Raw genomic sequence first — 27194 nt, 5'->3', positions numbered from 1 at the left:
CACAGTTATTCTTTGTCTAGTCTTACAGATTTCAATTTCATTCTACACTCACGCAGATTGGTATTTCACCAAACATTCAAGGGGACTCTTCTAGAGATGTCTTCTGTATACAAACTCCAGTCATCTTGCTTCTCTCCAAGCTTTTATTTGTTTCCTCAACTAATGTGACAGGCTTTCTTGGGTTCCCCCTCCCTGTGCCATGATCTGGAAATTTCCTCCAGTCAAAAAGTAGGGTCATCATTCTGCTTATCTCTTTTCTTTCCCTTATCTCAAGGACCAGAGTCCTGTGCTGCTATTGTCCAATGTTTAAAAACAGTTGTTTCATATACTTTGTCAGTTTTTTAGTTGCTTATGGTAGGGGGGCAAGACTTGTACTGGTTACTTTTTCACAGACATAAGCAGAAATCTACACTTATGAAACTACCATTTAACAATATGTAACTTAGGGCCCCAGTCAATATTTATTGAGGCACTACCACAAGCTGCAAGTATGGTAATACAAGATATGGCAAAGTCTCTGATAAGAAACTCTTAATTGAGTCCAGTAGGTAGTAGGGTTAGATTTTTGTAGTAATTTTAATGTCTTCCAAGTAATCTGGGTCAGGATTTTTATTCCCCTTGACATTATGAATTTTAAATGTTCAAATATATTTTTAAAATAAACAAACTCATTCCTTATCCCTTGTTTTTATTGTGTAAGTCCTCGATACTGTACATACTAGTGCATTTTTTTGCATACTTATAATCACCACTCAGACTCACTTCAGACATATTTATTGCTTCAATTCTATATAGGTGACTCAACTCTTGAGTAAATTAAAGAATAGGGAGGGAAGACGAGCTTGTTTGGTACATTTTTTAAAAAAGGTATAATTTAATAGATATTTAATTTAGAAGCATAACTCAAGCATAAAGATCAGTTTTCTCCCCTCAAAAAATCTGAGGACATATAATGAGTTTTCTAATGAGGACATATAATGAGGACATAAGTTTTCTAAGCAGACACAATAACTTTTATTCATTGTAATTTCTGTTTACTTTAATTTTGTATCAGTTACAGCACATAATTATATAAAACGACTGAAGTTAACAGAGGCCCACATGCAGACAAGTGAGATGTGTCCCCACTGTATTTGCAGGCACTGAGCATTTCTGTGGTTGCCCACTTTGATCAGTTTTTAATGTACATGGAATGTACAGGCGTCCTGAAGTTCTGTGAAGCAAAACATAAAAGACAGACTTACAGGTACATTCTGTGTTTACTAAACACGTTTCTATTCCTGTTTTCTAAAAGTAAATGCTAGGTAATGATTTTTTTTAAAGACTTTATTTATTTATTTGACAGAGGGAGAGAGAGAGAGAGATCACAAGTAGGCAGAGCAGCAGGCAGAGCAGCAGGCAGAGGGAAACGCAGGCTCCCGCTGATCGGGGAGCCCGATGGTGGGCTTCATCCCAGGACCCTGGGATCATGACCTGAGCTGAAGCCAGCCACTTAACTGACTGAGCCACCCAGGTGCCCGATTTTTTTAAATTCTATCTCTCTCTCTCTCACTCTCTCTCTGTCTCTGTTTCTCCTAACTGAAGTCAGTGCTATCCTTAAATATATTTTCTGTTCCTTTTACTTTCATCATCTTCAACATACGATGTAATTCAACAAAAATTCAGGCACGCTCCCAGAAATTTGATTATCCCAGCTCTAATTTTATTTCTCCAATTTAATCCTTTTTTAGGCAACTATACATTCACACATTATGCCATTTGAAAATATATATGTATGTGTGTGTGTGTGTGTGTGTGTGTGTGTGTATAACTAGAAAGGGAACGCTATAGTGCTAACTATAGTTACAGTTTCCATTAATATTATTTATACATTGTACTTAAAATCTTTCAAAATTGGGGGCACCTCGGTGGCTCAGTGGGTTAAAGCCCCTGCCTTCAGCTCAGGTCATGATCCCAGGGTCCTGGGATCAAGCCCCACATCGGGCTCTCTGCTCGGCAGGGAGCCTGCCTCCCCGTCTCTTTCTGCCTGCCTCTCTGCCTACTTGTGAACTCTGTCTGTGAAATAAATAAATAAAATCCTTTAAAAAAAATCTTTCAAAATTTATTCTCTATGAGTGATACATAGGGGTCATTTCCCAACACTCTCCCTACAATGAAGGGCCCACACATGTGTACCTTTTCATTTTGTTAGGAAAAAAATGGAAATGCACAAGTAAACAAGTTCAGTTTCCAAACGATCTCAATTGCGCTCTCTGTCTCCTTTTAACGATTTGGTCTTTTTTCAGGTATTCCCTTGTACTGTTGTCTGATTGACAGTGTAGGCTCACATCCTCCTGCAGGGCCAGGAGCAAGCCTTCTCCATCTTTGTTCTCCTATCAGTACTGGCTCAAGGCTTGGCACACAATGGTCCTTAAACATATTCACCTGCCCCCCCGCCATGGTATTGTTCCTTGGTGTTCTATTCTACTCACCAGAGTGTAAGCATTGTCCCATGTTAGCAATATTCCTAAGATACTCTGGTCCTAAGTATTTTCGATAGGATGCTTTGTCCTGAAGGTTAGCTAAACATGCCGTGTCATCGCTGAAGAGCAGGTCCTTAGTTGACGACTGAAACATCTGGAACATCCTGTATTCAAACCCATCTCTTCCAAAGAGTTCCTGCATCAGACAGATAGAGAGTGAGCAGGAGCACCAAGGAGCACAAGGTTGTGTATTCTACCTCAGAAGATCTAAGTCTGCTGCACTGCTCAGCTCCAGCCCCTGGGAGACCTGGGACACGGTAACAGTCTCAGAGGCAACATGAATGGCAAAAAGCATGGTCTCTGGGTTCAAACCGTGGCCCTAGCTTTTCCTTGTCACCTGACTTTAAGAAACTTCTTTACTGAGCTCAGTGAACCTCGGTTTACTCATTTGTAAATGGAGATAATGTATGTAAAGTAACTGCTTAATAAAAGAAGCTTCCATATACACTATGGAGTATTATGCCTCCATCAGAAAGGATGAATACCCAACTTTTGTAGCAACATGGACGGGACTGGAAGAGATTATGCTGAGTGAAATAAGTCAAGCAGAGAGAGTCAATTATCATATGGTTTCACTTATTTGTGGAGCATAACAAATAGCATGGAGGACATGGGGAGACTGAAAGGAGAAGGGAGCTGAGGGAAATTGGAAAGGGAGATGAACCAGGAGAGACTATGGACCCTGAAAAACAACCGGAGGGTTTTGAAGGGGCAGCGGGGGGGGGGGGGGGGGGGTGGGAGGTTGGGGGAACCAGGTGGTGGGTATTGGAGAGGGCACGTATTGCACGAAGCACTGGGTGTGGTGCAAAAACAATGAATACTGTTACGCTGAAAAGAAAATTTTTAAAAATGTAATTAAAAAAGAAGAAGCAGCAGCTTTGAGTTTTGTGGTCACAGTATCACAATTCTGCCTATCATGCTGGATATTTTCAACTTCCTGGGTCGTGCTACCTGTCTTCCACTGCCCAAAGCCCTTGCTGCCTGGCCTCTTCTATACTCTAGATCTGTCCTAGGCACCTGACCGTTTCCATCTTTTCTTCCCCTCCTCTCTTTTTCTTTGTTCAGCCCCGGACAGCCAAGGGGCAAGTTGTGTTTTGGGAGACACATGCCTTCAAGTGTCCCTAATGAGGAGCCTTTTGTTTTGCCAGTTCTCCCTGAGTTGTAGTCCTCTAACTGGGACGTGTTGGCAGCATATGCTAACACATGGATTAATCATACAGGGTTCTTCCAGGAATGGGGTATACGAAGCTGAAAGGCAGATGAGGCTTTGGGTTTTCTTAAGATCATTTGAATTGGGCATCCTGCTACTTCATAGCCCCTGTTGGCTGCCTGTAGAAGTCATGAGTTGTCGGAATGTTGGCTCTTGAACTTTCAGGAAGCCTAAAACAATGCTCAGCCTGCCCAGGTTCAGTAATGCCTTGGGACCTACACTAAGTCAGGTAGAGTAGCCTCCTTTCCTCACCCCTGTGTGAAGGGCACTAAGCCATCTCCCTTATTTCTATGACAGAAGACGCAAGAGACAACTCTCATGGAGGGACTGAACAAGTCCAAGAAGTACCAGGAGTCTGTTCTGAGAGGAAACTTAGTCTCAGGAAGACCCTTCAGATATTCATGTGTCCAAGGCTCTTTCAGTCCACTTTGATATCCTAGACAGCCCCAGAGCACAAAGTGAACAGAGCCACCAGCTAGATTTCTGATTTCAGAGGCAGAGCTCTGAGAATCTGTTCCACTGCCCAGGGAGAAAGAATATGAGACTGGGCTGGGTGTGCCTGTCAGCTCTGGAGGAGATCTGAGCATTCTGTTTGGGGGATATGTGGAAGGACCTTCTGTGTGCCCAAACCTGTTGATTGAAGAGTATCCTGCGGACAAAATCTGCCTTATCTTTCCTTGAGACCACAGCATGATTTGGGACTATGGCCAGGTGGCACCTTCGAGCTTCAGTCATAGGCTTCCTGGTACCATCGAGGCACAGCAGCTCAAAGTCTTCCTGTTTCAGGTCTTTAGCCCAGGCTTCAGGGTTCTTTCCTGGGGAGAAGGAAGGCCGGTCAGCCACAGCTGACAGCTCTAGTCACAGTGCCCTCCTTGGGGGGATGTGACCAACTACCAATGTCTGGGAGAATCACAGAGACACAGAAAAATGAAATAAAAAACTTTAAAAATAAAACAGAAGAAAGAGAAAAATTGATGGTTATAAATTCATAGCCTTTCCAGTTAGTGCATTTTCAGTCCTGTTAAAGGCAAACATTTCTTTTCTTTTTTTTTTTTTTTTTTAAAGATTTTATTTATTTGTCAGAGACAGAGGGAGAGCGAGCGAGCACAGGCAGACAGAGAGGCAGGCAGAGTCAGAGGGAGAAGCAGGCTCTCTGCCGAGCAAGGAGCCCGATGTGGGACTCGATCCCAGGACCCTGGGATCATGACCTGAGCCGAAGGCAGCTGCTTAACCAACTGAGCCACCCAGGCGTCCCAAAGGCAAACATTTCTTTAACAGGCCTGGCAACAGCCAGAAAGATTGATAAGTTGAACTACATTAAACATTAAAATATCTGTTCATCAGACACCATTAAGAAAATGCAAAGGTAAACCTTTCAGAGAGAAACAAGATATTGTCAATACATATAGCAGACAAAAAGTATCCAGAATATATAAGGAATGCCTATAAATGAAGAGAGTCAGCCATTCTTTAATAAACTTCCCCAGTTGTCTGACTGGGAGTGACTTTCCAGGAGAGACTCAGATTTTTTCCAAGGGAGGAAATGACAGCATAGGCACATACCATCAGTGTTCTGGAAGACTGTGCTCTCCTTCACAAAGGCCACGTCTCCCTTTTCAACCAGACACCTGCACAGCAAGGGTCAGGTCAGTGAGGAGCATCAATAGGAGTGGGAGGGAGAGATGCCCAGAGAGAATCACCTAGAGGCTCATTCACCCTCCACTAGAACCACAACGAACACTGGCCACATCCATACACACAACTGTAACACCTGGGCTGTCCCTGAGAATTAGAGGGGAAATGTAATCAAAAAGAGAAACCTGTTTATTTTGTTCCTATTATAGCTAACCACTGTTTTGTTCCTTGTTTTAAATACTGATTGGTTTCTCCAGAGAAGATGTTTGTGTTCTCCTATGAACAGGGATATTCAAGCTTGACTTTCTGGTTGGATCAAAACTCACACCAGAGATTAAAATCAATGTCTAGTCAGTCTTAATGATCACTAGTGAATGTACATCACTAGGTATGTGTTCACAATTAATTGCAGAAAAATTTTTCTCTGTATTTAAGGTCCATTCTTTTTTTTTTTTTTTAAGTATACACAGTTTGCTGTTTTTGTAGGATTTTTTTTAAAAAGATTTTATTTATTTGACAGACAGAGATCATAAGTAGGCAGAGAGGGAGGCAGAGAGAGAGCAGGAAGCAGGCTAACTGCCGAGCAGAGAGACTGATGCAGGGCTCGATCCCAGGACCCTGGGATCATGACCGGAGCCGAGGGCAGAGGCTTTAACCCACTTAGGCACCACTAAGGTCCATTCTTTATGAGAAATGTCGAACACATTAGCAATCAGTTCTAGGACATCCAATCAGTTGGCAACTGACATTAGTGATCAATTATCAGGAGCACCTCTCCAGTTTTCTCTCTCTCCTAACTTCAGGTCCCTCTATACTTAGCTACGGTCAATTACTCCCATTCAATTTTCTTCCTAAACTCCCTTTGCCCTATTTCTTTCTTCTTCCTGTCCTTCATATAATCCCAGTCCTGAATACATATGACAGTCTGCCTCAGGTGTGTCTGTACTCTAGTAGGGAGGCAGACCAGAGACTCTCCTGATCATTAACTTCTCCTGGGCATTCCTGCTTTCCTCTCTCTACTCTAGATCTGTGGTTCTCAACGTGTGGGCTGGGATCAGCAACATGGGAACCAGCTGTGAACCCGTGAGACATGCACACTCTTGGGCCCCACCCGAGACCTATTTCTGGGTGTGGGGCCCAGCAAGCTGTGTTTTAACAAGCCCCCTAAGAGACTCTGTGCTCTAGTGGTGAGAACCACTCTTTCAGATAGCCACCTCTCCACTCCATAGAGCAATTACTAAAATGTTTTCCAAATTCCCGCATGCCTCTGTCTCACCACATACCCTCTCCTCAACACTCACTCTGACATGTGTTCCTGCTTCCCGGAGAAAACACAGATATCCTCACATGGGCTTCCTTCCAGCCTCCCTCTGCCAAATCTGCCAGCCCAAGTCTCCAGTGCGCTTCTCCTGCCCTCCAGACACAAAGAAGGAGTGAAGGTCTCTCTCGGCAAAAGTGTCCCTCCAGGTGCCCTGCATCCCAACCCCGCCCACACTCTCAGGCACCTTCCGATAGTGATCCTCTTTCTCTTATGTAATTGCGGTCTTTCCCTGATCACTGGGCTCTCTTTATCAGCATTCATATACCTCTTTTCCTTTTTGAAAATCAATAATCCCTGTTTGATCCCACATGGCCCTCCGCCATGGCTTCCCTCCCACACTCATCCAAACACCTAAAAGGAATCTTTGCCCTTGCAATCAGCACCCCTTCACACCACCCTCACTGAGGGTGAGCTTTTCAGCCTGCCAGTCAGCTTTTGGGATTGACTCACTATTGAAGCTGCTCCTACCAGATCCGGAGCCACTTTGCCACACTCATTTTATTTGCTCTCTCAAGTTCATCTTTCCCCCAGTTTGAAATATTATCTTCGTTATACACCAAATATAATGTGTCCATGTATAAGTCTTTGAAGTCTAATCTCCATTGATTTGTCATTCTTGCACACAAACCTGTCTGTACTGATCATAGTATTAAAGTATTATGCAGTATTATAATGTGATTTTTATATCTAGGAAAACAAAATTCCCCTTGTATAATTTAATTTAAAAATTCTTGACTCTTGTTTGGTTTACCAAACATTAATACTTTGAGAACTGACTCCTTTCCTCCATCCCCCCCAATCTATCTGGTCACAGTGGAGGCAGCTACAACTTTACAGTGGAAGTTCACTGCATGAGTTGTGTGAACATGAAGCTTTCAATGGGCTGACAATCCCATTTCCTGGGAATTGGGATGAATACATTAGGGTCTGTGTTTGACTGCTTCTTTATAACCGAGAAGCTGTAATAATGCTAGTCATAGACATTTCCTTCCATGTAGGCTGAGAAACAGAAAACCATCCTCCGGGGAAAGAAGATGCGGCATCTCTCTTTAGAGAAAAAGGAAGAAGAAGAAAAGAGAGGGAGGAGGAGGAGGAGAAGGAGAAAAAGAAGAAAAGGAGGAGGAGGAGGAAGTGGGGAGAGAAGGAGGAAGAAGGGGGGAGGAGGAGTGGGTTCCCTTATGCTAAGCATTCATTCATTGTTTATCTGAAATTCTAATTTAACTGGATGTCCTAAATTTTGTTTGGCAACTTTCGCCTTAAAGTATCTTGGCTCACTCCCAAGGCTCAAGTCTCTTGCCTTCTAAAGAGGAAGCTCTTTCAACAAAGGAGATTTTATTTATCTTATTAAAGGAAAAAAGACATTAAACAAGTACATAAAATATATAGTATTCTAGAGAGTGAAAAGTGCTAAAAAATAAAACAAGAAAGGGGGATATAGAGAAGGAGAGAAATGGGAAGTTGCTGGAGAGGGAAGTGAGTTCAAGAGAGATTTTACTTACTTACTGATGTTTAAGGTGAAAAAAACAGCATCATGTGTGGATGCTGGTAGAAATGACCAAATGACCTAGTAGAGAAAATCCTGTGATGGTGCAGCAGCAAGAGGGGAGAAGTGCCGAGCAAAGCCCCTGGCCAGGCTGGAGGAGAGGCTGGTGCAGCCATGGGATAGGGCTGAGCTAGAAGACAGCCAGGTAGCCGGTGAAAAGGAGGGAGGGCAGTGGGTTAGATGTGGCAGTGGGACGCTGTGGCGTTTCCTTGGATTGCTTCAATTTTCTCTGGTGAAGTAGGAAACAAAGGCATGACAGATGGAGGCAGATGTGTTGGGGGACTGAGGAGAGGACAGAGGATGGACTCATCTTCTAGAAAGGTTGGTGGTGAAGGCACTAGGCACACATGCACATTTGAGGTGGGTTCTCCTTACTGTAATGGGAGGCTGGGCACCCCAGCAGTGCAGACCCCTAGTGGTGGAATGTCAGACCTAAGCAAGGCCTGGTGCTTTTGCCAGCAGAGGGACAGGCACTTGAGGCTAGACACAGAGGAATGATTATTGTGGTTGGCTGTGGAATGTATGTTGGGTGTGGAAGGGATAAGAATATGAAGCAGGGAGAGACTAGGGAAGAGTTGGCAGGGTGGGTGGGGCACAAGTCAGTAGGAATGAAGAGCTGTTGGAGCCAGGAAACCCACAGGAGTAGAAATGCAGGTAGGAGGTTGTGGGGAGAACTAGCCATCTGAAGCTAAGATTGTTCTGTGGGTGTTGAACTTCATTTGAGGAAGAGGGTGGGTTTTGTTTCAAGACAAAGCTCTGACAATTCTAAGTTCTCTCTGATATTATCATATTAGCACCAGTAAGACCATCAACCCTAATGCCATGTAAAAAACAAAAAACAAAAACCAACCCTACTTGAGACTAGGTTTCATGTTCAGTGTACATTGATGTTGTGGAATCTGAAATATGCCATTATGTATGGCTTATGAAAGAGACACAACTTTGGAAATGGCAGGACAAAGTCGTCCGGCAGTGTGACAAATAAAGGGGTCCATCCTAGATGCTCACGTGCTCTCCAGTTGCCACGCAACCCCGATTCACACAGCATGCCTCCTGCCTCAAAGGGTCCCGCGCTGCTCAGCATACTTAAAATTAACTCTACCTCCTTGGTCAGGCCAATAGGGCACTAAGACATATCCAGTGCCTCCGCTCCAACCTGTGCACACCCATGCCCTCACCCCCACGCCATGACTCCCCTTCAGGGCCTTCTGTTCTGGCCTCAGACACAGCATGATTTGCCCTGCTTCATGCCTCTGTCCTGGCTGTTCCTTCTTCCTTGATACCCTTCCTTTAGCTTTTCTCAGGCCTGATTCCCTCCCAATATTTAATTCTCAGCTCACACAATCCTGCTTTTCGAGGCCTTCCCTGACCACCATTTCCAAAACTGTCCCCTACCCAAGTCACTACCACACCACCCCACCTTGGTTTCTTTGTAGCAGTTAGCACAGTCAGGAAATGAGTGGCCTTGTTTATGTTCATTGTCCTACCCTCTTGAGATGCGGGGGGCAAGGGAGCTACTTGTGTCTTGCTGCTATGACCCCTCTACCTAGACCAGTGCCTGCCACATTAATAGTTGCTCAATAAAGTTTCCTGAAGGGCTGAAGGTGCCCAGGAATATCTATTTTTTAAATGTACTCATCAGCCAGGTGTAAGAAGCACAGGTTGAGTGCCCATCCTCTGATTTTAAACTGGAGCTCTGAAAGATTCTATGACCTGTCCAAAATCGCAAAGAAAAAAAGTGGACCCAGGGTTGTGAACCTGCACCCCTCATTCTTGCTTCTCCTCAGGGACCCTAAGTCAGCTGGATCTGCAGAAAAGCCCTCCAGAAAGGAGCTGGGCTTGACTCCTTGGGGCCAGTGGGAATTTGGGGTTCTATTTTCTAATTCTGGTTCTTCCTAAATGCAGCAGCCAGATCCTGGAGTGATGGAAAAGATGAAAGGACAAGAGGTTCACTGGGTTGGTGCCCAAGAGAAAGGTGGTGCACAGATACTACTTGCCTGAATGCCCCGCTGAAGCCATAGTATCTCTCGTGGTGGTTGGGAGCACAGGTGTGGCCTGGGCTGCTGCCACCACTGCACAGAGCACAGAGCTTGGAATCCGGGTCAGACCCAGGGGCACAGCTTTGACTGAAGAATTCATCTGTGCAGGAAAACACAGTAGGTCAGCTCTTCTCACCTATGTTAGCAAGAAAGCCTCCGATTTTGTCCCTAGAATTCCTTGAATGATGTAGAGACACATTTAGGGATTTGGTACCATATTATTACAAATAAGAACATTACAGAATTTTTTAAAAAGTTGCAACTAGAGCAAAGTAAACGGGGACTGGCTGAAGTTGGGACAAGGGTCTGTGGAACAGAAGTGGCACAGGGCAGAGGTTTAGAAGTACACACACAGATGTAATCCTAACAGAGAACAAAACTGAAAGCCCACCCAGTCGAACCTCTCCCACATTTTTCCTGACCTCTGCCGCCCTTGCCCTCCCTTATAGGATAATCATCTTGACTCCAAATCCAGGAAGGAGCCAAGAGGCCCAGATGCCAAGCCCCATATCGGGCCCCAGGGCACTATGGTGAGGACATCATATAGGTCCCATGCTCCTGGAACCCAAGCCCATGAACAATAGTCATAACTCTATTAGCCACACTAGTGAATTTGTACCCCCAACCCCAGCTTGCAATGGGAAAGAATATGTTCTATACAGCTTCACATAAAGGAATCTTGTACAGACCTGGGAATAGGGGAGAGACTTCAAGTTGAGAGAGGAAGAATGAATAGCAATTACTCAAGTAAAGGGTGAAAGGACAAGCGTTTCCCAGACAGGGAGCAGCATCTGTGAAGGCCCAGGGCGGGGGTGGGGGTGGGGGCAAGGATCACAGAAAGGTTAGTAAGAGGCCATTGGGCTAGACCACCCAGTGCAAGAGTGAGTGGAGAGGAGGCAAGGTCCAGACCCACTTTTACACCTTTGTGTAAATTTTGTTCTTTTTCCTTAGAGAAATGAGGAGCTTCTGAAGGGCTACAGCAATGCTGGGACAGGAGTGGTGGGCCAGATATAGCCAGATGTGTGCTTCGCAAGGACTGGTCTGCCAGTGGGATGAATGGAATCCAGGGCAGATGCGGGGTGCAGGCAGCAGGTTACTGTAATAGTCCAGGGGAAGTGAGAGCAGCTTGGACTAGAGTAGCACAAGGGGAGGGAGACAGTGGAGGGGGACATCACTGGTGATGGATGGGTACATGGAGGATGACCACTTGGTTTCCTGCTGGGGTAAGTGGATGGACCGTAGGGTCCTCCACTGAGCTAGACAGCTCTGGAGCAGACGTAGCGGAGCTGATACATTCTGTTTGAGCTTAATGTCTTTTGAGAATGACTTTTTTTGATAATAACTAGATAATGTCAAATAGCCAGTTTAATATACACAGGTGTGGAGGTCAAAGAGAGATCTGTGCTAGGGATAAAGACACAACAGTTATCAACATATAGATTTAATATTAATAATAGTGATAACAGCAAACATTTATCTAGAGCTGGCTATGTGCCTAGATTTTAATGTTTAACAGGATTAGGGTTTTTTTAAAGATTCTATTTATTTATTTGAGAGAGAGAAAGCACAAGACAGGGGAGGGTCACAGGGAGAAGCAGACTCCCTGCTGAGCAGGGACCCTGATCCAGTATTCGATCTTGGGACTCCAGGATCATGACTTGAGCTGAAGACAGTCCTTTAACCAATGGAACCACCCAGATGCCCATATTATTTGTTTAGATGGCAAATGAGGCTGTAGGCATGGATGTGATTGCCTAAGGATTGGGTTTAGAGTGGGGGAAGAAAGCTGCTTTAAACAATTGAAACATTTATTACCCAGGTTGGGAAAGGGGACTTTGTAGGGGTAGGAGAAAAATCAAGCCAGCATTTTCACAGAAGTCAGAAGATAGTGTTTTAAGGTGATCTGAAGAAAGAGAAGTCATAGAGGAATGGACTGGAGCAAGACCTTCCAACTGAGCAACATGGAGGTCACCAGCAGCCTTGACCAGAATCCTTCCTATGGAATGATGCAGAGAAGCCAGAGGACAGGGAGTGGAGGAGTGAGTGGGAGATGAGTGGCTCAGACCATGCTGCTAAGAAGTCTGGCAGCAAGGAGGAGAAACAAATCAGAAACCCAGGGAGACTGCTGGGAGAAGGAAGACTTTAAAAGATAGAAAACACTGGGGACGTTTAATGTTGAAAGAAATTGTTGGCTATACCCGACAGAGAACTAGTATCCAAGGGCATGAGGCTCTAGGGAGGAGAGAAGGGGAGGTACCTACACCCAGAGTACAGGTGGAGGGAGGCTGAGCAGATACAGCCAATGAGGAGCCCACAGCTTTGGCAGTGGGATGGTGAGGGGTAAACTTTGACCGTTTCTGATGTCTATTACAGCTGAGAAGAGTCATGTGCTGAGAAAGGGTGGTAGATGGGTGTGGGCTGAAAATGTGTGGACAATGAGGACATTAGGGTAATTATTGGGAAGTGTGGGGGTGTGGAGCAGCGACACAGTTTGGATGTGACTGCGAGAGGCCTGCTGAGGCCAGTAGCTGGACCATTTCCAGTGGAATGAACTGTTCTACCCCATGACTTCTCCATCCATGTTTAGCTGCTAAGGTGCAGAGAGTGAAGAGAGCAGGTAATGGTGCTTGTGCAGAGATGGGGTTTGTCAGATGGCTGGGCAAAGCAGGGTACCGGGAGACTTTTAGGTACTGGCAAGAATACTGCTAAAATGACAAATACGAGAATCTGAAGGAGATAAGGATGCAAGTGAAAAACACTCAAGGACTTGCTGGTATATGGTTTTAGGTTTTTACAAAACAACCAATCTGGTTTATATGGGAAAACAACACACACACACACACACACACACACATACACACACAGAGACCACTCTTGCTATGCAACCCAGGCTTGTTCCCTGAGCCCATTGTAACACATAAAGAGTAGGGCATTTCCCTGATATCTTCCCACTGGACCAAGCCTTTCCCCTCAGAAGTAAGGAGGTGAGGAGAAGAGGGAGCACCTGCTCAAGGAGAGGCAAAGCTCACCTGTAATGTCTGCCCAGCACTTGACCCCCCCCTACCCATTCATGCCATCCCTTGACATTCCTTGCCATTGAACTGAACTCCTGTACAATGCAGGTACAGGCCCATGGAAGGGGCTGCTGCACTGCCTCCCAGAACACACTTACCAAATTTACAGGACCCGGTTTTGTTGTATATTAAACCCATGGGGATGATCCAGCCTGCGGAAGTACCAACTGCGGGGTGGCAGGACCTCTTGCCTTGCAGAGAGTCCCAAGTGAAGTAGGGATCTGATTTCTTAACCACTGCCACGGCGTAATGACCTTGTAACAGAGATATCAAAATGCAATTTCAGTAGCTCCAGAATCTTGTGAAAATATCTTCTAGAGGTGCTACAGTTAGTCTCTGCCTGCCACTCTCCCAGGGGAAGGGGAGTAGTAGCTTGAACCCCTCTCCTTGCTCTAGCAGAAGACTCTCCCAATAATTATCATTAGTAGGTATGGGGCCAAACAGTCTGACACTACTGCTCTCCAGACGTGTCTACATATGTGCATCCAGAAATATTTACACATATTTTTCAGTGGACTCCTGCTTACATTCTTTACTGAAAGATGCTTTATTCTCCCTCAATGATAAACTGATTCAGCAAAAGTGGATGCCGCTGTCTCATTCTGTTTACTGGTTGAATCTAAGTTACGTTCCACCGTATGGAAGTGCCATATTTTGTAATCCCCCTACTGGTGGGCACTTCCGTTGTGACCCACTTTGCCATATTACAAGTTATCTATGTAAATCTTGTACATACATATGTGTACCTGTTGAAATATTTCTGTTGAAGTCCAAAAGAAAGAGCTTTAATAACTCCTTTTTTAAAGTCTCTGATTTTCTAGATTTATAACATCATTTTCTAATAGTGACAATTTAATCTCTTTTTTCTCCAATATTAAAAATATGTTTCTAATCTTTTCAGTCTTACTGCATTCACTTCCAAAGTAATACCAAGTGTCTTTGGTAGGAGTGAGATTTCTTCTCATGTTCTTGATTCTAATGGAACACCATGGGTATTTGGTATATTCTTATCTTAATACTCTGTAACTGAATTATGCATTTTGATGGAGGCTTAAACAGCATATCTGAATTTATAAGAAAACTAGAATCCTAAATCTACAGAACTAGATGATAATGTGGTCCTCCACCACCACTCCAAACCCCCCTCCCTACTACACTTCCTTTCTTGCCATCATGGTTTGGGTTTCTACATAGTCAAACCTGGAAAAATTGGAAGTGAATGTGGCAGGTGGAAGACCTGCCTTGCCAGTTACTTCCTAGGACAAGTCACTTAGTGTCTAGGATCCTCAGCTTCTCCTCAGTAAAATGGTGACAATGATACCCATCCAGGGGGATTTTCGGGGGGATCAGATGTGCTTATATGGGCACATTGTAGATTAGGATATGACGGGGAGGTTACGTTGATGGGTTTCCAACCATGCTGCTAGTGGCACAAGCAGTACCAGAGCCCCTCTCTCAGTGAAGCAGATTCTCCTGAAGCCACAGCTAGCCCTGGCTTACCAGACTGTGCTCTATTACACCGTCTGGGAGCCAAATACTATTACAATGACTTTCCGGAGGTGTAACTAATTCTGCACAAATGGCATTAATTATTGCCATCTGGGGTGTGTGTGTGTGTGTGTGTATGTGTGTGTGTGTGTGTAGCCCAAGAATTTGTATTTCTCACAAGTTCTCAGGTGATGCTGATGCAGCCAGTCCAGGCACTACACTGGATTGAGAAATACTGCTCTGTTTTTCCAAGATTACGTACTTCAGGGACAGATCCAGACCCTCCCTGCCTATGTAGACACACAGACAGGAGTACCCGTCACCTCCTCTATTCTAAAGACAAGGTGGACACCTCCACTATTACATTCAGCTGGCTGAAAGCTAAAAGGTCGAGCTCATTTTCCCCCTCTTCTTCATTAAAGCAGCGGGGACTCTCCTCCTATCCTGAAGCCTCCACTTGGCCCAGAATGCCAGGAATGGGCTCCTGCCTCCTGGGGCAGAGAAGGGCAGGCAGCATGTAGCAAGGAGTAGGATGGTGTGCCAGGAAGGGCAAGGGGCTTCCAGTCACACCACCTCTTCTCAAGCCCACGGCAGCCACTCCCTGGCTGATGGCCCTGGGCCTCACTTTCCCCATCCACACAGGATAATGATGCCCACAGCCTGGAGGACTGCTGAGGGCAGTAAATGGGAATAGTGCAAGCAGGAGTCCTTTGTTGTCTGTGAAGAACCCCACAAACAGTCTTTATCACCACAGCTTTGTGACACATCTGCTCCTTAACACTAAGCCGTAGTGATGGTAGCTCATCCTCCTTGTTTTTATTTTATTTTTTACAACTCTAGTCACTTTGCTTCATTTTTAAGATTTTTCTCACCCTCTCCCCAACGATGGCCTTTACCTTTGAGCCCCAGTGTTACTGATGCTGACTCACCTGCCACGGGTGTATTTACACACGTAGACCCATCTGTAGGCACTGAAAAGAAAAGCAATCGGTATACATGCCATTAAGCTCTCATATTGCTCAACCCAAAGTCATGAGCTTCTCAGTCTCAAGAGTGAGGAATGAAATAAGAAACCCGCTAAGCAGTTTGTCACTGGTTCTCAACAAGCCAAGATTCTGCAGGCCCATTTAACCCATCTCCCTGACCTTTGCCTTTGGACATTAGGTTCTGCCCCAGAATCTCCCCCACACTCAGGGAGCTGCAGAGAAAGAAAAGGAGATGCCCTTTGAAGAGGGGCAGAGACTACTGAAGCTCTGAAAAAGATCCTTTTGCATTAGCTGTGTGATTCAAGCCATCCTGACATCTTCCTTCCCTTCAGAGCTTTGGATTGTGGTAGGCAATCATTATATTCTTGCTATGCTGGAGGGGGAAAAAAACGGCCCATGGAGTCAGAAAACCTGGATATGGTCTTCATTCTACCTTGGACAACTCATTCAACTTCTCTAAGATTAGAGAAGTTTTTATAAGAGTTTTTATATCAGTACAACTCTTAGTTTTCTAAAACGGAGTTACCATTATTTACTTCACAGAGTTGTTTTGTTTGAAGGCTAATGGATGGTTTCTTGCTCACTGCCTAACAGATGAGGAGCTTGATAAATCATATTGGTGAAATCTTCTTTTCCCCAGCTTTATTTATTTTTTTTTATGTGAAAGGGTCCCCACTGAAGAACATGACCTTGTAGCCTCACCCCTCAACATTCCAGTGCAGCTGGGGTGAGTTAATTTTGGACTAGTAAATTTAGCAAAAGCATTGAACGAGGCACATGTGGCTGTGCCCCTCTTCATTGAACAGTGGGGAGAGGGTGGTTTAGATCTTTTCAATAATGCTCTATGACAATATGCTTTCTCCTCTGCCTTCAGCCATTGGGTAAGCAAACAGACCTGTTCTCCTGAATTAATGGGTAACTCTAATTCCAGGGCAAGTTGGCGAGCCCTGAGGCCAGCTCTGTACCATGACCTCCAATATCACCTTTTTGGTAATAAACATCTCTTTTCATCTCTTTCTGCCTAACTCCTGTGTCTATATCTTTATTGGTTCTGATTCTGGGGAAGGAGGATACTATCTGCTAGCCTCTCCCATAGTTAATTGTTACCTCAACAATGAACTAGATCATTTCTCCTTCTTTCTATGTCCACGCTGTTATGTCCATGGCCCAGAGAAAATAAAACACTGACAGGCACCCCCCTCCCACTTACTGTAGTTCTCTGCCAGGACAGGCACCAGACCACACTGCCCCGCTGTGTAGATGAAGCCTCCATCCAAAGTCATGGCATCGGCCTCTCCCTTCTGAAGTTAAGAAATAAATCAGTAGTACAACAGTGAAGCTGCTTCCTGTCTCACTGACCCTCAGATATGTCTATCCATTGGCTTTATGTCATATGCCCTTTTGATTCATCACATCATGGACCACCCAAAACTTCTCCTGTATCACCATGGGGGTTAGAAAACTGGACATGATGACCCAGGAACAAGTGCCCAATCCAGATCCTGCTCCCTGGCATCTCTGAGCTCTCATTGGACCCATCTTGAGTCCTGGTTATGCCCCCACATTTTCTTTGTGACCACTGTCACTCAGTAATCTACATATCCAGACTCAGGGGTTGTATTTACTGTTTCTCTTTTTAAAGGTTTTATTTATTTATTTATTTATTTGCGAGTGAGAGAGAGAAAGAGAGAGTACCTCATGTATTCCTCACAAAATCCAATAAGGTAAGTACTATATAATTCTTCCCCTTTTATACACTGGTGAAGTAAAGCAGAGGGAAGTTAAATAATTTCTCCAATAGATAGTCACTAAAACTAAAACTTAAACAGTTCAAGTCCTTAACTCCTGCTCATAACCAGTATACCACACAGCCTCTTGGACCTGACTATACCAAAGGACACATACTTAAAAACTATTCTATACACATTTTTTTCAACCATCAAATGGGCAGATAGGCTCATTGTTAGGATTAAATGAGTTAATGTGGGACACCCGAGTGGCTCAGGCAGTTAAGCGTCTGCTTTTGGTTTAGGTCACAATCCCGGGGGTCTGGGATTGAGTCCCGCATCAGCTTCCTTGCTCAGCAGAGAGTCTGCTTCTCCCTATCCCTCTGCCTGCCACTCCTCCTGCTTGTGCTCTCTTTCCCTCCTTCTCTCTCTAACAATAAATAAATAAAATCTTTTAAATAAATAAATAAATAGATAGATAAGTTAATGCAAGTTAAGAGCTCATAAACATGTTTGGCACATAGTAACCAACTTCTGAGATATTAACTATTATTATTTCTTATGATATATCCAGAAATATTGAGTTATAGAACAAAAATCTTCAATCCCATATTATCTACAATACCAAAGGATTTGCAAATAATTAATATATAGACATTTAGAAATCAGTTAAATAAATTGAAGCAGAAATACTTGGTGGAATAATGTGCAGCCATTAAAAACATTTTAAATGAATATTCCATTTCCTAAGAAAGTGCACCTACTGTGCTGACTTTAAATAATAACAATAGATAACGTTTATTGGCTGCTTATTATATGCTAGGCAATGTTCTGAGCACTCAAAATCATTTAATCCTTAAAATTGACACATTAAGGAGACTGTATAAATTTCAAGATCTTAATATATGGGTCTTAGGAAAGTTTATCAAAATAAAGATCTTCTTAAAGAAGAATGTATGTCTTCTGAGTTTGTCAATTTTTTAGTCTTTTATTATAAATTTATTTTTTCTAATCACAAAAATATTATCTGCTCATAGAGCAATGGAAAGCTAATAACACAATTCATAACTCAGAAATTATGAGGTAATGATCTCTGAGTTATAAAGTTGTAAATGATTTTATTTATCTTTCATTTCTCTTCCAGCATATAATATTTTTAGCACCAAAAACAATTATACTTACAACTCAAGGACTAAGGTTGATTTGCTTTCACAATCCACAGAGGCCCTGACCACCCTCTGGGATGTCACCCCACTTCCTGCAGCTCCCAGGACTCCAGAGCTGAGCACCTAAGGAGTCTGAACCTTGGGCCAGCCTGAGCTCCAGTGGCACATTCAGTAGAGCTGGGTGGGCCTTTGGAGGGTGGGAGCAGCACATAACAGGTGCATCTTAGTCTCATAGCCAAAAGGATGACATATGGGAAGAGGGCAGAGAGGCCATATGTCTGGGTGTCCGAGCCCAGCTATGGAGGTGAGGCGCTCCTTACTGTGATGGCGGCGATGCAGTCCTCAGTGCTTTCCTCTGTGGTGCACTGTAAAGCACCACCGCTTACAGCACTCCACTCATCACACTTGACCTTCTCATGGTGGCCCACTGCACACCACAGCACCCTCTGGGGGTCTTCCACACCTAGGACAGGTGGAGAAAAGCCAGGCATCCAAAAGGAGTCCAAAGATGTGTCTGGGAGCTTAGCGCCACTAGCTGCAGAAAGGCTGCCCAGTAGGGTCCTCACTGACAGCAGCAGAGTGGGCATGTCTCAGGCCCACATCATTGCTCATTCCTGCCTATCATCCTCCAGGAAAAATGCAGAACTCTGCACCCAGAAAGAGTAGTGAAGGAAGAGTATATACTCACCTCCTTGAGTATGTCCTCCTGAGGAGAGCCCTGTCTGAGCACCAGATGGTCAGGACCTTCCAGAGTTTGTTCTGACAGGACTGGGTTCTCCCATCCAGTAGCATTCCCCAGTTGGTGGTTATGTGTACTCCTTTGGGTGGGCCTGATCGCTCCCCACCCCCATGTCTGCTCACCAGAGTATGCCACATCTAACACAGTGGCTTTTGTGGATGCTCATTGACTATTAGTTGACTAAATGAAGATGAAAGTAAGGGAAGAAAGAAGAAATGAACCATAGGGATCTAGAGGAAGGCAAGAGTTGGAAATTCACTCCTGATAGCGGCAGAGCCATGTTCCCACTTCAGTTTGGGATGTGCTATTTTCTCCTGTCATATAAACCGGCCACTGGGTGGGGTATCCCTAATTAAAACACAGGAGCAAGAACCATCATTACTTCAAGTTGACTCTAATCTGAAGGTCTTCAAAACCCTTTCATGATCTCATAATTCAGGCCTTTTCCCCAGCTCAGCAGAAAATCCCCTCACTAACCCAGTGCAGCTGGTAGCTCCCTTGGGCTCCACTAGCCAATGACGGTTGGATAAGGTGAGGTTTTCAGGCACTGGGGAAGCCTCTTTGGCTTTCCTGCCTCTGCTGCCCTCCCAGGACTTTACACACCTCTCCTTTGATGTTGAGTGGCAGCAAAATATTCATATCCCACATATAGCTTGGCATCCATCTTAGGAGGGATTCTTAAAAACCCACGGGTAGCATCTGTAAACAGCAAGTCCTTCCCATGAGGAGAGGCAAAGAGCTGGAATTCTGTTGACTTGTCTTTTCCAAAATGTTCCTGTTCAAAGGATAAAAGAAAAAGAGAAGGAGGGAAGCTGGCGAAGCAAGGGGAAGGGATAACAAACTCCAAACCAGACAAGGAAAACTGGAAGCGAGAAAATATGAGCCCTTGAGAGCTAAGACAAAGCACCAAGCCCACCGAAGCCCTGGTGGTTCCTGGGGTTCTCCTACCTCTCTCCAGGGAATGCTCTACCCAAATCCCAGCTGGTCTGCCATGAGCAGCTTCAGGGAAATGGCCAGGGACTGTTCCCCAAGATCCACACCAAGAGGTATGGTTGCCATGTCCCATGCAGCTGCCCTTCTCCAAGGGCAAGTTTCCACAGGGCAGGCAGTGAAGGCTGCCTGTCTCCTGGCCAGCCAACTGTCCCAAGAAGCTCTGGAGGTCTTCATCCCAGAACATCTGGTGATCCAACACCTGCCACTGAGACTGGAGGTCAGGAGTCCTGGGCTCCTCTCTGACCTCAGGCCTACCACTAAAGGACCAGCTGGGAACTTTCTGGCCTCCGAAATATGGAAGCTCAACTCCTAAGCTCTTTCCACCGTCTATCTGCTTTTTGCTTTTGTGTCAGTTCTATGTGAAAAGACACCTGCTGCCCTCATTGGCAAATAATCCCCTCCCTTCCTGGGGGTATGCACAGCTTCCTACCTAGGGCTCAAGAATCTCCCCAGATATACCCTGCAAATCAGTTCCTCTGTCCTCTACAAAGTATACGATCTGTGTCCCCAAGGTTGTACCATTTCATCTGGTGATAATTTGTATGTGTACTCATCAAGGCCCTTACACTTGTCTGGAAGCAACTCAAGGGCAAGTCATTGTCCACTTCATCTCTGGACCCCCAGTGCTGAGCAGAGAGCACCAACAGAGCAGGGACAGGGAATGAATGAGGGCTGGCCAGGAGATGCTGTCACCAACACCAGAAAGAGAGAATGCTCATGGCTAGGGAACCTGCCACTGAGGAAAGTGAGGAGGGCAGGATTCCATGGCAGTAAGATAATAGCGGAACACTCCATGGAGGAGGGGCATCTACTCTGCATCCTGAAAACCTCTTTAGAACTGAAGAGAAAAAAATGGAGCAATGAGGCACTTCTATGGAGTCTTTGGTCCATGGAGTAGATGATGCCAGGTGAGGGGTTCAGAGCCTCTGTAGTCTCTGACAATACAGACTGAGAGATTTTTCGGTGAAGCAGATGATGTATGACATGGTTCTTGCCCTACACCCAAAAGAACTTTCAGAGTGGCTAGAAGAGAATATAAGAAAATGCCCCAAATCTAAGCAGAGACCCACCCCCACCCCCGCCATATACACAAAGCAGGAGGTGAGGGTAGAAGGTGGGAATACCTGGGCCTGGTTGAGTAGCTCCCAGATCAAGTCCTCCTTGCCCCCGACATTTCGAGCCACGACAGCATGAGAAGGGAAGAGGCCCAGGTTGCACTCCCTGTATTTATCCACCGGCATCTGGCTGTTGTCTGGGCAGAGCAACTTATACTGGTCATGGTCAGTCCTGTCTGCCAGGTTCTCTGCAGGAGGAAAGCCCAGATGAGCCGACTGCAGGCAGAGCCATGAGCCGTGGTCCCTGCTGCTCCCTGAATCACAGACTGACCTTGTTGTAATTACTTTTGAGGCCCTGCTCGTGCCCCAGGGCCACAGAAGCAAGCCAAAATCTAGACAACTTTTGTGTCCTTGTAAATGCTCCACTTGAACAGGAACAAAGTATATTCAGCTAGCCAGTCCCCAGACACAAAGCCAATTCTGAGCTCTTACACCCCAGACAAGGTTGTCAGTGTGGCCCCAGCCAACCAGATACATTGTATTTGTTTCTTCATGTTCTTTACCCTATAGAAGCTCCCTGCCTTCTGCCCCATTTTGCAGTTCTCCAAAAGGAGACCATCCACTTTGTGAAATGTTCAAGCTTGTTTGTATCACCTAACTTGTCTCCTTTAATAATTTTTTTAACAACCCAAAGAGACTGAAAGAAAATCTTTTCCAAATATGTTTTATACCTATGAGGAATCTGAGGCCTCAGGAGGCCAAATGGACGGTTCTCATTGCAGATAGACACAGGGCTAGGAGGCACCCTTGCCCAGGTCCCTTCAGGGTATCCCCACATACGTGTAACTTTCTGCTATGAATGATGATAGCAAATGTTTTCTGAGCACCCACAGCACACCAGAGATGGTGCTGAAGGCTCTCCAGGCTCTGTTTCACTTAATCCTCATAGCAACCAGGGGAGGCCAGTAATAGGATGATCCCCTAGATGAGGAGACAGGCTCAGAGACTGAAGGTGACTTGTCAGCTGGTCTGAGGTTGATGCACTGCCATGCTAGGACAGTCCAGGTCTCCCGACTATAGCAGCATCCGCTCCTGGAGGCAGAGGCTGCTGGGGAAAGGTGGGGAAGAGTTGAAGGAGGCCTAGGGGTCCACTCGGCATACTCTATATGTAGAAAGAAGACCAGAAAACCTTGTGAGGAAAACAGGCACTTTGGTTCCCCTTGTCTAGGTATTTGAAGGTATTCTGGGTTGAATTGTGTCCCCTGCAAATTTCCATGTTGAAATCCAAATCCCCAGTACCTCAGAATGTCACCTTACTTGGAAACAGAGTCATTACAGATGTCATTAACTAAAGATGAGGTCCCACTAGAGTAGTGGGGCCCCTAATCCAATATGACTGGTGTCCTGATAAAAACCACACACACGCACACGTGCATATACACATGGAGAATGTCACATGAAGGGAAAGAAGTAGAGTGGGGTGATGTGACTACAGCCAACGAACTCCATAGATGGCCCGCAAACCACCAGAAACTAAGGGAGAAGCAAGGAGCCTCCAGAAGGAACCAACCCTACCCACACCTTGATCTTGAACTTCTAGCCTCTAGAGCTGTGAGACAATAAATTGCTATTGCTTAAGCCACCCAGTTTGTGGTACTTTGTTATGGCAGCCCTAGCAGACTCGTAGACATCTATGGGGTTCATGCATGATCATACTAAAAGAGAAGGAGTACAATTAGTTATGGTAAATGGTTACGCGTTTACTTAGGTAGGTTGTAAAGAAAATACTCTTTAAATCTTTATATTGAAAGAAAAACTTACAATGATTTAGTAATGTCAGAATTAAATTAAAAGAATGAATATGATCCCATAGCTTCAAAAGAAAGAATTCTCAACATCAGTCACTCAGGGGCCCAGTGGTGGAAGCAGCTCCCCACCAAGCTTCATTTGCACCCCAAGAGCCTGGTGGATCATCATAAACTGCTACTTAAAAGGCAGTGAGTGATCTTAAATATTAGCAGACAAGTGACTTCCAGCAAAGGTCCAGGACACTCTGGGACAATATGGTATTTTCAGAAAATGAAGATGTTTTCAAACATTTCAGGGTGGGCATTAGAAGATGCTGGCCCCTGGCAACATAACTGCACTCACTGGAGTGCCCACAGGAATAACAATGACGAGGATCTAGAACAACTTGAGTCTGGGAGATGGGACCCCTGGATGACCCCACTCATTAAATGTACCGATAATAGGAGAGGCCTCAATTGCCAAAATGCTAAGAAACCAGGTCAGTGTGTAATAATGAAGGGGGAGTGAATTGTGAACAGCTGAACAAGGCAACAAAGGACACCGAGCTCCCACTTCATGCTAGAGAAATACACTAGGTTGTAAGGAACTAAGGCCCATGTAAAAACTGAGGACTTAAAGTTCCCCTTGAGGTAGCAGACATTGATCTTAAAAATGAACCTAGCAAACTAAATATACATTTAGTTTAAATATCTAAAGCAATATAAGTGTATTTTGTATCTGATAGAAATTTAATTGGTTACAAAACAAAACCCAGATTCTGTAACTTCAATTTGTCTTAAATTTATGTTGTTTTTTTTCTTTCTGATAAGTTGCCCAAAACCCTTAAAAGCGTTTTTTTATATAGAAACGAGAAAGAAATAGATTTTTGTCCACAGTAATAATGTGTTGTAATGTGGACTACTGTGTTGTCCACAGTAGTAATGTATTGCTTTTGCAACACATCTAATTGTAAATATGCTAATTAAGTTCTGAAATCATTATAATTTGTTTGTTTAAGGTGTTTATAACATTTAGGAACCATTTATACTGAAGCATTTGGGAGAGTATGATTACATATGAAATGGATATTGCAGTGGCTAAGCGGAATTGAGTTATTAAATTATTAAAATTTGTTTCATTTTATTAATTAATAAATACTAATTGTTACTGTTTAGAAAATTTGTTTAGTAGATTTATAGACTGAACAAACTAAACACTAAACAAAGTACGAGTAATGGAAATGGTTTTTGTATAGAAACTCTCCTATTCCATTAAGGGTCTTGTCATCACCCATCTCTAGATGTAGGGAAATTTTCAGGCCAGAACTAGCTGCTCTGGCCAGGGAATGGCTCACATGAGTCTTCCCCCATCCAGCACTTACCAAACACTGTCATATGCCTCACAAAGGCCACATCCCCCACACCATCCTGCAGACACCTGAGGAACAAGACAGCAGTCGTTAGGCCAGTCCCCATGATTTGCTCTGCACTGACCACTGGTTCACAGGGCTTTGCCCGCAGTTTCCCAGGCTTCAGTGTGTCCTCAGAGGCCATGGCTCTAGCTGAGGAGCCTTTATACCTCCACAGCCAACCTGAGTCTGAAGCAGGCAGGAGCTTTGTAAGTCATAACTCTAGGGGGAGAGATGAGAGGGCAAGACCTTCCCCTTCCCCTTCAAAGGCAACCTAAAGCGACTAGTTTTTGTTTTTGTTTTAATAAAGGCTTATAGCCTAATATTGAGGATAAAAACTCGGGATAGCCTTGGATTCCTGGACTGTTTTGTTCTGCTTTTGAGCAGTAGCCTTGTCTCTTGTGCCCCCCTGCAGGGGCTGAGGGAAAGGCAGGCACATGTTTATGACACAGAGAGATGCTCAGGGAGAGAAGCAAGCAGGGAGGTCCTGGCCTTTGGCCCAGCTGGAAGCCCAAACATGTGTCTGTGAATCCCAGAGTCCCAGATACAGTTTTTTCCCTTCAGCCCTCCTTGGTCCAGGAGGGTAACACACAGACCCTAGGCCATAGAGAGAGAAGAGGGGCTCCCACACAGTAGACTGCTCCTCAGGATGGTTAGGAGTGAGAGCAGGCCATGGGTTTCACACTGATACCCCAGGTGGTCTGGGCAGGCTCTGTGTTCACTTCCTGCACCTTAGTTTCCCTGGCATCAGAGTGAGGAAGAATGGGGGGGGGGGTGTCCCCACTCACTTGAAGGCACCAGCGTAGCCGAAGTATGGTTCTTGGAAAGAGCAGGCACACTTGTTTGTCCCTTTCCCTGCACAGAGTTGACACAGCTTGGGGAATACCTCCCTGTTCGCACAGGGGACACAGCTCCCAGAGAAGATCTTGGCCATTTCTGCTGTGGCTGCTTAACAGAAACATAAGGAACCTCAGAGCATGAATTGGCTGGGGACCTCCAGGTTGCATGTGAGTGAGTGAGTGGCCCTATATGAGAGCCCAAGAGGCTGAACACACTTCCCAGGACCATCCTGAGGAAGCAGATGTGCAGAGGTGGCTGACAGTGCCCATGGCTGAGGAAGTGGATGGCCCAGGGTGTTCAGATATCACACTGACGTGTGGCACTCCATCTGACCCCAGCAGCCTGTTGTCCTATTATAGGCAAAACATGAATGCTGCAGAGCTGGCAGGCCTCAAAAGCACAGAAAGACTTTGTAATCATCTTCCAAATGCTAAAGAGGTACCCTAGGCTCCCTTGGCTCTTCATAACTGAACAAGAAGTATACACAAAAGAAATCATGGCTCCAGTCCACTCCTCTCTTCTTGGCCCCATCCCAAGCCCTTACCCCAGGCACAAAGGCCGGACTGCTGACGGTGTGGCTGTAATTCCCAGTAAGCCTTCCTGGGAAGCAAAATGGAATTGTCCTTTCTCATGAGCCTCAGTGACCTTCCTTGTCAAGCCAAACTGCTGGGGTTACAATGAGTTCAGGGCTGTCAGGAGCTCAGAGACCAAGGTACCCTTGCTGAGAGAAGACACAGCGTCCAGTTCCCAAGGGTTACTGCTGCAACAAACCTGGCTGATCACACTTAAAGCAGGCTGTTCTCACCCCATCTCACAGTTCCTGAAACTGGTATGCTGGATAGTGGTTGTTTGGCCCCACTGCAATCCCTGCGGGCAACTGGAGTAGGAGTCCTGCCAGAAGGCACCCAGCCTCAGCCAGCTTACCTTCTTCAACAGAGTCAGAAGGAAGAAGTATCCGGATGGGGAGGTACCACCCAGCAGACCATCCTAGGCCCGAGTGGCAGGACTTCTTGCCTTGGAGCTGTTTCAGCTGGAAGTCGCTGCCCTTCTCCACCACAGCCACAGCATAATGCAAGGTTTGTGGCTCTGCAAAGGAGCAGAGAGAAAGAAGGGCCAAAGGAAGATACCACAGTCACTAGCTAATCTTCCAGAGGGCGTGCAATGGGCAACTTGAGGGAAATCCTAGGGTCTCCACCATCCCCTGATGAACAGGTAGACAAAGAAAAGAAAAAAGCCAGGGCACCTGGGTGGCTCAGTGGGTTAAAGCCTCTGCCTTCCACTCAGGTCATGATTCTGAGGTCCTGGGATTGAGCCCCGCATCAGGCTCTCTGCTCTGTGGGGAGCCTGCTTCCTCCTCTCTTTCTCTCTCTCTCTGCCTGCCTCTCTGCCTACTTCTGATCTCTTGTCAAATTAATAAATAGAATCTTAAAAAAAAGAAAAGAAAAGAAAAAAGCCTTTGATTAGCAGAATAGAGGGAAGTCCCTTATTAAGGCAATAAACGCTAGTGTCTTTTTGCCAACCCCTTCAAGCCAGTGGAGACATGGGGGTGGGGGTCCCCAGCTATTATAGGGCCTGCAGGGCATTCTCAGGAAGATCTTCAACTCCCAGTCATTGTGACGTTACTGTTTCTCCCCAAAGGCTTTTCTCCCTTCTCAGCTTC

General features: G+C 45.2%; 1 protein-coding gene across 2 annotated transcripts in view; it reads right to left on the bottom strand.

Annotated features, from left to right (window-relative positions):
* Nucleotides 1-824: 824 nt before the first annotated feature.
* Nucleotides 825-27194, bottom strand: part of LOC131824554 (inhibitor of carbonic anhydrase-like) — a 42243-nt gene continuing 15873 nt past the window's right edge. Inside the window, exons 4-17 of one of the 2 annotated variants that reach the window (XM_059162645.1) lie at nucleotides 26459-26620; nucleotides 25483-25639; nucleotides 24668-24723; nucleotides 21568-21746; nucleotides 20054-20225; nucleotides 19032-19174; nucleotides 17029-17119; nucleotides 15762-15803; nucleotides 13443-13598; nucleotides 10229-10370; nucleotides 5296-5360; nucleotides 4363-4547; nucleotides 2472-2658; nucleotides 825-1213 (exon numbers count right to left, since the gene is read on the bottom strand). In XM_059162645.1, coding sequence (XP_059018628.1) covers nucleotides 1179-1213; nucleotides 2472-2658; nucleotides 4363-4547; nucleotides 5296-5360; nucleotides 10229-10370; nucleotides 13443-13598; nucleotides 15762-15803; nucleotides 17029-17119; nucleotides 19032-19174; nucleotides 20054-20225; nucleotides 21568-21746; nucleotides 24668-24723; nucleotides 25483-25639; nucleotides 26459-26620 — 1772 coding nt within the window. In that variant the 3' untranslated portion in view covers nucleotides 825-1178. Of the gene's footprint in view, nucleotides 1214-2471; nucleotides 2659-4362; nucleotides 4548-5295; nucleotides 5361-10228; nucleotides 10371-13442; nucleotides 13599-15761; nucleotides 15804-17028; nucleotides 17120-19031; nucleotides 19175-20053; nucleotides 20226-21567; nucleotides 21747-24667; nucleotides 24724-25482; nucleotides 25643-26458; nucleotides 26621-27194 lie in introns of both variants that reach the window. The other variant, XM_059162644.1, reaches the window with a different exon arrangement.

The sequence above is a fragment of the Mustela lutreola genome, chromosome 2 (genome assembly GCF_030435805.1).
Source record: "Mustela lutreola isolate mMusLut2 chromosome 2, mMusLut2.pri, whole genome shotgun sequence".
Taxonomy (NCBI): domain Eukaryota; kingdom Metazoa; phylum Chordata; class Mammalia; order Carnivora; family Mustelidae; genus Mustela; species Mustela lutreola.
This window is presented reverse-complemented; position numbering and strand designations above follow the sequence as displayed.